General features: G+C 54.9%; 3 protein-coding genes across 3 annotated transcripts; 1 reads left to right on the top strand and 2 right to left on the bottom strand.

Annotated features, from left to right (window-relative positions):
• Positions 1 to 437: 437 nt before the first annotated feature.
• D7B24_003785 (uncharacterized protein) lies at positions 438 to 6,105 on the top strand (the record flags this gene model as incomplete). The annotated part of the gene is made up of 4 exons (XM_028637972.1): positions 438 to 508; positions 587 to 1,502; positions 1,559 to 4,699; positions 4,753 to 6,105. The coding sequence occupies 4 exons, from the start codon at positions 438 to 440 to the stop codon at positions 6,103 to 6,105; spliced, it is 5,481 nt and encodes a 1,826-aa protein (XP_028497123.1).
• Positions 6,106 to 6,698: 593 nt separating this feature from the next.
• Positions 6,699 to 7,215, bottom strand: D7B24_003786 (uncharacterized protein; the record flags this gene model as incomplete). The annotated part of the gene is made up of 3 exons (XM_028637973.1): positions 6,699 to 6,887; positions 7,055 to 7,124; positions 7,208 to 7,215. The coding sequence occupies 3 exons, from the start codon at positions 7,213 to 7,215 to the stop codon at positions 6,699 to 6,701; spliced, it is 267 nt and encodes an 88-aa protein (XP_028497124.1).
• A 615-nt stretch (positions 7,216 to 7,830) lies between these two features.
• D7B24_003787 (uncharacterized protein) lies at positions 7,831 to 8,748 on the bottom strand (the record flags this gene model as incomplete). The annotated part of the gene is made up of 2 exons (XM_028637974.1): positions 7,831 to 8,600; positions 8,715 to 8,748. The coding sequence occupies 2 exons, from the start codon at positions 8,746 to 8,748 to the stop codon at positions 7,831 to 7,833; spliced, it is 804 nt and encodes a 267-aa protein (XP_028497125.1).
• Positions 8,749 to 12,470: the final 3,722 nt, after the last annotated feature.

Genomic DNA, 12,470 nt, shown 5'->3' on the forward strand with positions numbered 1-12,470 from the left:
CGTGTGATGGAACCCTCAATACTGTGTTTTGTCCGTTTGGCACGGTGGTCCATGGCTCTCCCAAGGCGAGGACCACAGTGCGATTACATTCATTGGACCCTGAGTTTATCTCTCGGAAGATGCCTTCCTAGAGCTCCGCATTCGGGCAGGCCAGTCGAATGAGCCGCCGAGCCACAATTCTTGGTAATCCGGAAAAGCCCCGGCTTCTCGACTGTGGCTGACAAGCTTGCAGGCGCGCAACGTCCGAGCTTCTACAAAAAAACGACAGGGCAGGAAGTAGGTAGGTAAGGCAGGTACCAAAGTACCGCCAAAGCTCAACACCACTGCTCCAAAGGTGCATCGCGACGGACCGCGTTCGTCTGCCTTGATTCGCAACTTTCGCCAGCAGTGGTGTCTCATGTAGCCTTGGTTGCATCACACACTCGAGCACTGCGGCAATGGCGCCACTGACAGATCAGATCTATTTTCCTCCGCTGGAGGACTGCCTCAAGGGCGAGACCAGCGTTCTGTATGTGCCTCCCACGCAGCTCCCTGCTGTTGTTTGCGCTGCCTTGTTGATTGCCATTGCTCACATCTGTGCCACCAGCTCCTGGAGGCTCGTCGCCAAAGCTTTAGCTGAGCCCACCGGCGAACGTCGAAGCACAGAAACCCTGTCCAAATTTCTAAAAGACGAACATGTTCGATCACTCCTTCGAGACCCAGCAACTGCATTCAGCCCATCCAACGATGCGACGAAGAAGCAGTTCGAGACAACGACGACTGCCATCAACGTGACCCCGACACCGAACGGCAAATATGACATTGGCACCATAAAGGGGGATGCTACATGGCTAAGCAAAGCTGGCAATGTCAACCTCATTGCAGCGCTTCGAATCGTCGTTCTCGAATTTCAGGCTCGACCTGCCGCTCATCTCGCAGGGCCACTATCAACACAAGATGCCGTCAACCTTCAAGAAGCTGCTGGCGTCAGCAACTCTCAGTCATCGAGCCTCGTCCCCATATCTGGCGCGACGATGGATGCCGACGCCATATGGGCCGCGTTTGACAAGGAGGAAGCAAAGCGCCTACGCATTTTCCAGACCTACCTCTCAGAGCGTCGTTTTCTGGCCATGGCTGCGGACTTGACGCATGGTGAGACTTTGCGCCATCAGCCCAAAGCTACCACAGGCACTGAAGAGGCTATCGAAGCGACTTACCCTGTCCTACCCGCCGAGGATCTGACCAAGCTGGCGGAGAATCTTATTTCAACCAACCTCAAGTGGATAGCTCGGACAGTCGAGAGCCTTGGCAACGGCTTTGAACGAGAGACTGACAATAAGAGCATCTTGATCGACGAGATCGAGGTTGAATGGCAACGAACCTTGCTGACCGAAATTGCACACGCCTTGGCCACTGTTTTTCAGGCCCTGGACAGCCATGGTGACCTTTTTGCGGCCCCCTCGTTTGTCCTTGAATGGTTCACACTAATGGAGTCTTGCGTCTTCTTCGAAGGCCTGTCTGCGGTATGCCTTCCTTGAATTGGGCGATGGAGAGATTGTCCCACTAACGAGAAAAATAGGTTCATGAGAGCATCGCCTCCGTTGTGCTCCCCATTCACACATTAGTCTGCGTGATCTCATTGAAGCTTTTGAATCCCACAAGGGCAATGGCTTTCCTGTCACAAGACATTGACCTCCACCCCGATGAGAACAACCCTTATCTTGCCTCATCAGACGTCTTGTCAAAGATCCACGATGCCATCCTCACAGCTGCTGATGCCGGCTGCGAAAGCCAGAGTCCTGTCATGTTTGTTTGGACCGTCATCACCCACCGCATGACCATCTCGCACACCGAGCGCTCGGAGAAAAGAGACACGATCCAGAACCAGAGGTCGCAAGACGTCTTCGAATCTAACGATTCGAATGAACCCCAGGCCTTGATTCGACCCAGCACCGGACGCCGACTGTCCGCGGGCAGCATCGTCTCTCTCGATGGCTTGCCGTTCGACGGATTCCTTGCTGTTTCTGGTCTCAAGGATGACACGCAAGCAATCGAACAGCTGGCCATCGCTGTCACTTCCCAGGGCAGGGTTTATGATATTGTGACACAGATGGTTTTTGCTGCCTCTGCATCAAACGAAGGAAGCTTTGCCCCTGCGTTGGGCACCCGCATTCGAACTACATTCATCGACTTTTTGAAAGCCACTTACCCTCTGGTTGGCTACCAGTCAGATCCCGTCACAGCCTTGCTCTCGGTCCTTTCCGCCGGAAAGAGCTACTGGGATTTATCTCATGATTTGGATCCAGCGCAAGACATCGCCGCTCAAACGCTGCAGGACCCTCGAGCCCTGGAATTCTACTTCGACCAAGCATTCAGCCGCTATCCTTACGAGTTCTTGCCATTCCTAAACCTCTGCCGTTCTCTCACCAGTGCATCTGCCACGGACGAAAGCGCAGATGCGATTATCAACCTGCTTCGCAAGACTCCTTCCCTCACCTTTTCTTTACCCGATAACTTCCAGGAGTACGAGTTGGCGCAGGAAGAGGAGAACACGAACACATTCCGCCTATTGGCCGATATCTCCCTATTCAACACATCGTCTTCCTGGAGCAGAAGATCCCGCGAGGATGATGCGCTTATAATACCCGCTGGCACCTACGGACGTTTCATCACCGATACTGGCCGTGTTGTACTAATGGAGTATCAACATTCAGCACTCGCTCTTCTAGGCAAACAACTAGAAGTGCATCTTGCATCAGAAACCTTCAACAGTGAGCTGGAGGGTTTGCGAACGGAGGACGTTGCAGAAGTTGTTGCACTGCTCTCAACGCTTCTTCAATCTGAATCAATCAAGAGCAAGAAAAAAGGACTTAAAGGCGAGCTTGTGCTCAAGGCTGGTCTTGAAATCTTGGAAGAGACAAGCAAGCATCTTTCGGGCAACAAGGATATCATCTCCATCGTTTGCAGCCTGCTCGACGTCTATACACAAGACGACCAAGCGACTGCCGATGGCCCTGGTATCCTTGTCTTGACCTCGTGTGTCCAATTCCTCCACGCAACCTTGCCACTTTGCCCAACCCGCGTCTGGTCCTACATGGCCCGATGCGATCTTCTCAACTCGGACTCACGTGCCGGAAAGTTGACTAGATTGGTCGGCCAACTTGACCTATCACCCGATCGCTTTGATTTCCTGCTTTCCGTTATCAGGTTGTTCTCAAGCCTTGTCGACAGCGTAATGCATAGCGCTATCCAGCGGAAGTCTGGTAACAAGATTGTCGGCCGCCAGAAAGTCTCAAACAATGTCTGGCTCGGAGTTGCGGACAAGGTGCTTGCAAGAGTCAGCCTTGCTATTGCCCAAAGTGCCGTTGATGTCTTCGAGAGCTCCTCTACCTGGCGGTTCCCATCGGAAATCCATCAGACAATACTGATTCAAGATCTGATCCCCATCATGGAGAGGCTTGTGACTGACACATATTCCATCGGCGACCCCAGAAGCCCCGAATCACTGTCCATCTGCTTGCAGCCAGCATCTGACTACATCATTGAGTCTTTCCTCTCTGGCTCCAATGGCTCGTTGAGGTTTCAGGCTCTTCTTGGGACTTGGATCACTGCATTGCGCATCCCGGATTCCACTCTATACCTCGGCAAGCTGTCTGCCATCAGGAGGCAGGTAGTCTCGACGATCGGGTTCGCAACCTCATTGCTGCGTGTGGCATCTCTCCTGGAGCGGCCTTCTACCGCGTTTGAAGAGTATCTCTTCAAAGCAACCTCTGTTTTTGCTCGACTGAGCGCTGTTGATGAAGAATTCAAGCAACCCGTGATGGCGCTCCTTGGGGCACTGGTTGTCAATGCTTCTAAAGCTCACGACGACCCCCCATCTCTGCTTGGATATCTCGGTCCGCTCCTGTCCAGATCGTTCCTACAACTACTGTCAGGCCTCGGAAAGCCATTCCTTCAATCTTCTGAAGTTTGTGCCACATGGCACTTCTTTTCTATCATAGTACAGAACCGACAGCAGTGGATGTCAAACTGCCTGCTCACAGGCAGAACACCTCGCGACGCGCTGAGCAGGGGTGACGATAAAACCACTGAATCAGCGACCACCTCTGTTCTAAGCACTGCATTCGCTAAGCTGAAGGCCATCAACGACCTGGAGAGGGAGGAGGCGCTGAAGGTTCTCGACTTTGTTGCTTCAGCGCAGAATCACTGGCCGTGGACAATCTTCACAATGCAGAGGGATTCATCCTACTTCGAGTCCCTTCGCCGTTTCGTGCGAGAGCTACAGACCTCAAGCACGACCGCGAGGACAGATGCCACGAAGGCAGCGGTCGAGGCTAAGATGGCGGCCTACATCGCTGAGATCTTTGCTATGCAGCTGTACCATCAGCGACAGATGGGCGGTGCTGAGGAGCTGGCGAAAAGCCTTGTGGCGGATCTCGACTATTTTCTCCGTGATGGTGTCGAGGTGGCAAGCTACAACAACTCACTGCACAACAACTTTACGAAGAATTTTGCGTCCAAATACCCTGGAGTGTCCCTGGACAGCCTCAAGCGAACGGCGTTGGAGCCTCGCGAGCTTGGAAAGTGGTACTACTACGCCCTGGATCGTGCAAACACGATGCTGGACTTCGATCCCGGCTGGCACGGTCGACGAGATGATGGATTCAGGAATGAGATGGGCATCGCGAACGCCAACTTGTCTCTGGTCGATGCCCAAATTGTAAGTCTGGCCTGTCCAGAGCGAAGTCTGGCCAATTGCTAATAATCTCCCAGTCTCTGTTCCACGCGTGGGAGTTCTTGCTCCTTGAATTGAGCAGTTCATTGCCAGAGAACCCTAATGTCCAGAAGCAAATGCTACAAGTAGCTCAGCAGTGTCTCAACGCCAACCAGTCAACTCAAGGTCCCGAGAATATCTTCGTGCGCATCGTCGAGGATCGAGCCAACTTGGCCTTGATGTTGCTTCGTCGGCTCGTCGGTACATCTCCTACATCTCAAGACATCAAGCAGATCTTGGGCAGCCTGTTCAGTGTGATCAACGCCGTCCAAGACCCATTCGGACCCGAGTCCATCGAATACCACCGGACCATTCTGAAGACAGTCTATGTCACACTACGTCTTTACGGCTCCGCGGACAAGGAAAGCCTCAAAGCTTCAACATCTGGTCCCAAAGGCTCGTCAACAACCTTGACACAGACTTTTCTCAACCTCCTTGATACCGTTGTGGCCAAGGGCTTCAGATCACTGATTAGTCTTGTGCACGACTCGAATGCGGCGGTCGCGCCGGAAGATTTTGCCCTCCTAACCGCGATTCTTCAGGCTTGTCTGAGTATGCCTGCGATGGACCAGTGCCAGACTCAAATCCTTAACATCATGGCGTCATACGACGCCATGCACGCAGCGACATCTCTGTTTTCTTGGTCAGACAAACTCTCGACCAACAGCGACCCGATTTACGGAGAGCTGAGTCTGCTCTTCCTTTTGGAGCTTTCTACACTGCCCACTCTCGCGGAACAGATGGCGGCCGATGGCTTGCTGAGCCACCTCACTTCGGCTAACATTACAAATTACATGCGTAAAGGCATTATCTCGCCATTTTCCGACGTTGTCGGCGCTCAGAGGTGTTACAGCATTTGGGCGAAGGGTGTCCTACCTCTCCTCCTCAACCTCCTCACTGCTCTCGGCGGGACAGTGGCGCCCGAGGTCGCCTATGTTCTGAACCAGTTCCCCCACCTTCTCAAATCCAGCGTGGAGAGGTTTGAAGCGCCTGGCGCTAGTCGTACGGCCTCGCGCGATGCACCGCACTACGTCACGCTCCTTGCTGTTTCCGAGGTTCACTCGCTAGCTCTATTGACCAAGGTCATCGGCGCTCTCCGCGTGAACAACAACCGCGACATTCCTGCAGTTGATTGGGACGCAGCATCACTTCTAGAAAACATCGACTTCTGGCTCTCAACACGCAAACTTCTTAAGGAGCGGCTGCTGCCCCTGGGTCAGCGCGAGGTCGAATGGAGAGGCGCAGCTATCGACGCTGCCGGGGATGAGAGGAAACCGGACAATGTGCTCGAGGCCAAGGTCGTCGCGCAGATGGAGGCCGTTCGAGACGTGCTCATGGAGGATTTGGAGTAGTTATGTCTATGGCAACTTTTGATATCAGGCCGCCACTCTCTCAGGATGGAAGGAAGCATCTTGGGGAGACGAAAATGGGGTTATGGGCGTTGGATGTATGTACTCTTTGCGGAGGGGACTGGCAGTCGCGAGACAAAACGTCGTTGCGGGCCATGTGACATTAGATAGTACGAAATTTTAGTACGGTAGCCATGATACCTCAGATTGGCCTTTCAACATCGATGACCCTAATGAAGTGAGCCAGAGTCAGTGTGCACTGTCAAAAAAGGTAGAATGATGGAGTGAGATTTTGATATGTTATTTCGAAAGCAACCGCGGCAATGGGGGTTTCATTATCCACCGCCTGCTGTCTATGCCCGCGCCGCCCCTTTCCCACCCTCTTTGTGATGTACACGTTCGAGTGAACCCGCTTTCCCTTCTTCGACCGGCCCGATCCAAGCAGGGGCTCCCCATACCCATCCCACGAACGGGGGCATACAATAATGGTTGTTATACAGGTGTGTGTGATTGTTTTGCTCTGAGACCATGCGTGTCCCTCTCTCCCTCCCTCTCTGAGTGAGGCCTCACGCGGTGCAAGCATGCGTGCAGGGAGTCTATTGCTGCTGCATCTTGGCCGTCATCTCGGCGTTGTGCTCCTGGAAGCGCTCGCTGAGACGCTGCTGAGAGAACATCTGCTTCTGGACGCAGCGGGTGATGCAGCCGTTCTCGCGCGACGAAAGCGTCTTGGACGTGAAGTCGTCGATGCAGGCGTTGAAGCAGTGGTCAACGACGTTGCCGAAGATCTGTGACGTTTCGCTCGCGGTCAGCTTTTCCTTTCCTTCGATTTCGTTTTTCCCCCCAAAGGGGCCGCGGCGGCGGATCGGGAGAATCGGCCGAGGTTTCGTGAAGTTGGCATACGGCGTCTATGTCTCCTCCTCATGCAGTGTGGGTTGCTGGCGGGGTTGCTTACGTTCATGAACTCCTTGACCTGGCGCTTCTGGAGACGCTGCTGGAGCATGGCCTCCTCGGTCCTTGTCAAGCTATGGGAAGGAGGTTCGTTAGCGATTCGGTAGTCCGACAGGGGCGCTGGGAGGCGGGTAGTGCGGCGGAGGCTGAGGCGTACCCTTCCATTGTGATGTGTGTGTGTGTGGTTGGGGGACTTTCGGGTGGGTGATTGGAGTTTCGTGATGGTCGTGGTAGGGAAGATGGATTGTCGCGATGATGAAATTTCTTTGGGATGTAAAGCTGTCTGGCTGCGAGGTTGCTATCGCGGCTTGTCAGGAGGGTCCTTGGAGGTTGGAATGGCCAATTGGAGCGCACTTAGCTCATTCGGGAAAAGTAGCGATAAGGATAAGATTGGGCGATAAGCCACCAGGTGACTGGGGAACAACCTCATGACTGGTTGGCCCAAGGCATCGCCTTTTCAGAACGTCTCGTCCGAGATGGATTCCGCTGAGGACACGCTATCATGTAGAGGCGCATGCTGGTTATAAAAAGTCTGGCGCGTGGTTTGAGATGCGGCCACTACTAGAGGTAGCTTCCAGAGAGCCCTGGCCGGCACAAGCTTAACCAAATTTGCAACATGCCTCTCATGATTAACTCGCAACTCAAACCGTATCTCCAGAATCAATTCAGTCCTCCTCCCCAATGGTATCAAGCCCTACTGGAATAGGGTCACACGTCTCCCAACCAAACGTTCCATCCAAAAAGCCAGTCTTACTACCCAGCGCTCAAGTCCGCCCATATTTACATAATCATACAGCAGTGCTTCTCCATCTTGCGCATAAGCTTGACAAGAAGATCCGCACCCTCGTCCTGCTGCTGCTGGGCCTGCTGCTGGCCCTGGTGCTGCTGCTGTCCTTGGTTGTAACCTTGCTGGTGGTGCTGCTGCTGCTGCTGTCCTCCGTGCTGCTGCTGGCCGTGGCCCGAGTAGCCACCATGCTGCTGCTGCTGCTGGTGATGACCTTGCTGCTGCTGGCCATGGTGCTTGCCACCTTGCGGCGGGAGGACCGCCTCGCCGCCCTGGAGGTTGATCAGGATACGACCCGTGTTATGCTCATCCGTCGCATAGTTGAGCCCCATCTCGCGACAGAGCTTCTCGACAGCGGGCTTGAGCTTCTGGATGCCGCGCTCGCTGTGGTGACCCTTGCCGACAATGGCATAAACGTGCGACTGGCCACGGTCGCGGTCGGCGCGCATGCGCATCTCGAGGATACGCTCGGCCTCCTCGACGAACTGGCCGTGAAGGTCAATCTCGTCCTCGTCGATGCGACCAGGGGCATTGTTGGCGCGGAAGATAAAGTCGGACGCCTGCTGGTTGTAAGCGTCTACCTGGGCGTCGTGGTGCTTGCCCTGGTTGGAGAGCTCCTTGGCGGCGGCGCCGTCGCCGTTGCGGTAGGCCTCCTTGGAGCGATCGAAGCAAGACCCCCGCTTCTCGGCCTCGGCCCGGGCCAGATCGCGGAGGCGGTCGTACTCGCGCTCCGTCTCGTCATCGTCGTTGTCCGTGTGGGCGAAGGCTAGAAGAGGAAGCGTGGTCGAGTTAGCGTCGCGTTCGTTGGTATTGAGAAATGGTATGTTGTGATGGTGACATCATCTTGCCAAGCAGAAGGGTGTTGGGCTTTGACGCGTACCGCGGCCGCCGAGACGGTTCATGGGGATAGACATGTTGGCTGGAGCAAGTAGACCGAATGCTTCAATCGGATGTTGCCAATTGAGGGGTCTCAATGGTCGACGCCGAAGGTTCCTGCTGCCAGACAGCGATTTGAATCTACCTAGGTAATCTGAGAGTCGTCGCAAGCTCGTAAAGCTGTGGCTGAACGCGGCCTTCCAAGGCACAGTACCTCTACCAAAAGTGGTTAATGACTTTCGGCAGTGCCCCTGATCACCGGCCGGTAGGTCGACCAGCCAATGGTCATCTCACTGAAGACCTCGCCCACCGCCTTTTCGACTTGGTTCCCATTGCTATTCGGCTGAGCAGGTGATGATTCTTCGTGGTCTCAATGCTGGTCGAGCTGAACAAACTGTTGTAAGACTCGCCCAAACCGACTCATGAACAGCCCCGCCAATGCCTCTTGTCGCTGGCTTAATGTCACCCCATGCCCCAAAACGGCCCTCGGCTGATGAAGTGAAGGCCAGCAACCCTGGGTCAGCCCAGCGACGCCGATTCGCCTGCGTTCATCCACCAGCGAGACAGACAATACGGGGGCTGACAGTACCATTGAATCGACCACGCTGATCATGGGACGGTCAGGGGCTGTGTGTGCGACTGGGTGTGTGCCTACTGCAGAAAAGGATCTGCAACGGCTTTCTTGACTCAATAGACGAATCGCCCGCGTTGGAGCAAACATGAAACTCAGGTGGCCAAGCACGCTGTCGCTCTCCATTGCTTCTAGAACCCCCGGAAATCCTTCGGAACAGGAGCGACGGGGAAGACCGATGCAACCAATACCGTGCGCGAGCCAACTGACTGCTGGCAAATGAAACGCTTGTCCACCCGTCCTTGGTCTTTTTCTGGCTCTCGTCCCAAGAACACATCAGATGTGACGTTTCGGGCGGCGGGCGGCGAAGAATACTAGTCATGATATAGATGTAAGGATGCAATGCAGGGTGGCCATGGCAGAGGCAATCCGCCCATTTCCGTTTCGAATGAAGGCTTTATCACAACCCCGCCGGAAGGTGCTGACGACACTCGACGGACGGGAATCAATAATTAAAGAGACGAACCGCCAGCCCGCGGTAGGACGCCTCTCATGCCCTCAAAGCAGGCAATCATCGTTCGATGGACTAGGAATAGAGGCTTGCTCGTAATGCGGGCGCGGAACGATCTTGTACTCCACACATGCTCTCCCCTTGCGGTAACAAGCACACCAGAATCCAGGGGCAGCTCATCTCGCCGTGGATCGTGAAGGGGCGAAATGTGGGAATGGCCATGTGGCTCCCCTGGCCTCGGAATTGCCTCCTGCGCGAAGTACTGTGACTGCAGCCAGCACTGCGCCAGGGGGGGGAGCCTGCTAGTTCCTTGGTTTTCTGGCAATAGTCTCCGGCCCAAGCCCGGCAGAGGGCAGAGATGCGAGCGAAATTGCCCTTATTTCCAAGACGAAATTTGGCTTCAGAGGGTACACCTGACTCGCTGCTTCTGGAATGTGAGGACGTGCGCTGGATCGCTTTGTAGACCAAACCGTTGCCCTCTGTTAGCTGCATTACATGAACTGCTTGCCCAGCAGAGATGATGCCAAACGATTGAGGGTGAAGAGATTTGTGCCGTTCCGGGATGCCTAGGTTGTTGCATGTCTCTGACAATGGACGTTGTAACGACAGGGGCGTCTTTTGGAGATCTGGGGGAGCATGCGCCCGCCATGGCCGCCAAGCCGCTCACAAACTCGCTCGACGGGCTCTAAGTGTATCATAGGGCACTGACAATGCCCATCAATTCTGCCCTCGCTCTCAGGAGCAACCATGACACTTCTTTCACGAAGTGTTCGGTGTCGGCAGAACGCAGTTTTTCCCACCCCGGGATAAGAGGTGAGCCAAAGTGTGAATTCAACTGTTCATTCTGAAACGCCAGGCCAGGTCGTCACACAGAACCCGTAAGGTATCCAAACCACGCAAGCATGAGGCATTGTTGGTAGTCGTTTCAACGTAGGGGCGGCTGGTGGCTGTTCTTGTTCTTGTTCTTGAAAGCCATCAGTGGAAACGACGGGATGATCAGTCCTAGTGCTGCTTGCTGTTGAGCGGCGACAGAAGCTCGGGTTCCCGGCCACACGATCGCCAGCACGCTTATTCAGTTGCTGCTGTAGAGTAGAAACCCCAGACACAAGCGACGCAGCACTGCTTCGATCATTCGATTGACGGGCAACCAGAGGTTGGCCACCCTCAGACAGTCAAAACTGTACAAGTGTGGCGCCGCCGGCCCGGCGCCATGATCACAAGGCTTGAGACCTGGAGAAACCTCTTCATAGCTCCCGTTACTCAACGCCGGCTTCTGTAACCGACTTGCTTGTCGCCTTTGATGCCAAATGTTTGACCAAGTTGATGTCGGTGCATCGTGGGTCTTGGCAGGCCTTAGGCCCCCTTTTGACACCATACAGCATCCAGCAGGCTCCGAATGCAGGGAGAGAGGCTCCGTGGCGCCCAATCATCTCGCGGACAGCAAGACAGACATTGAAGGCTGTCTCTCATGTTTGGTCTGGCCCTGGTTCCTACAGACGAAAAGCCCAGCTTATGCGCCCTTGGTAAGCCGTGCGGACTCGGTCATATATCGATTCCCAGAAAAGCAAGTTCTGGCAGTTGAAGGTGCAGAAGCGTCTTTCCAGACTGTCGGTTGATGCTTTTCCAGAAGAACGATTCTTTGTCGTTCCATGGGCACGCCCTTGTTTTGTCGGCACGCTGTCCGTCTATTCCAAATGGCCCGGCACCTTCGAGCCGCTGAGAGACATCGCCCTACATATTGATGCTTTTCAACGAGAGCTGATGCAGACTGGCAACATTATAGTCCAGTCCAGCGGCATACTGCAGCTGCACAGTGACCAGACAAAGAAAAGTGACAAGGGCAAACGGAACCGGTTATCGAGGCGACGAGTCAAGCAAGCAACCGCATGTCAACAGCATGCAACCAGTGGAAGAAAGGGATTGTGATGCCCAACGGGCATCCGCAGCATACCCAGGTATTCAGAACCAGGCCAGGTCCTCAATGCCTTCTTTGGCGGATACACCGCAGCGTGGCTATAAAGCTGGCTGTCCGTCATCAGCGATCAGCCCCCCTTACAGATTAAATGAGAGGCCGCTGATCCGCAGGAGATGTGTTGCCTGGATGGTTGCGCGAGCGGACGAGGTTATTAACGGGACACGCCCCCAGCTCACCCGCGCGTTGATCCAGTATTTTTGTCAATCACGGCCGTGCAGGCTTCAGCTCCAGCGGGTGGCAAGCTGCAAGCTGCGCAAGAGGGGTTGGAAGATGGCGCCGGCGAAGCCGCGCTCGGTAGCGCATGTGAGTGCCTGGATTGACTGGCGTGCTCTAAAAGCAAGCTCGACAAGGTACCGGACGGCGCCCGTCCACTGGGGCGATGGTTCTGCTTCTGCTACTACGCTGTTGCTGGCGGTTGCCGAGGCCCCCCACGACACCACCAGAAGCCGCCGACGCGCACCGTAGATTAATACGTCGCCTGGCGCCAGGCCTTACACAGAGCTACTCGTCAAATGGGCACCTGACGAGCCCGTACACTTGTTCCCAAGATGGCTGACGTCCGTCACTGGTGTCGGCGATGGCTGGAAGAGGTACTTCTGCAGGTCATTGCAGGGGATACCCGCTGGGTGCCTTGGTGCATCCCCTTGCAGGACCTGGGACTTTGTCCTGTACATATGCCGGCAGGTATCTGTCCGCACACTGC

The sequence above is a fragment of the Verticillium nonalfalfae genome (assembly GCF_003724135.2).
Source record: "Verticillium nonalfalfae strain VnAa140/NRRL 66861 chromosome Unknown scaffold_21, whole genome shotgun sequence".
NCBI classification, from domain to species: Eukaryota; Fungi; Ascomycota; class Sordariomycetes; order Glomerellales; family Plectosphaerellaceae; genus Verticillium; species Verticillium nonalfalfae.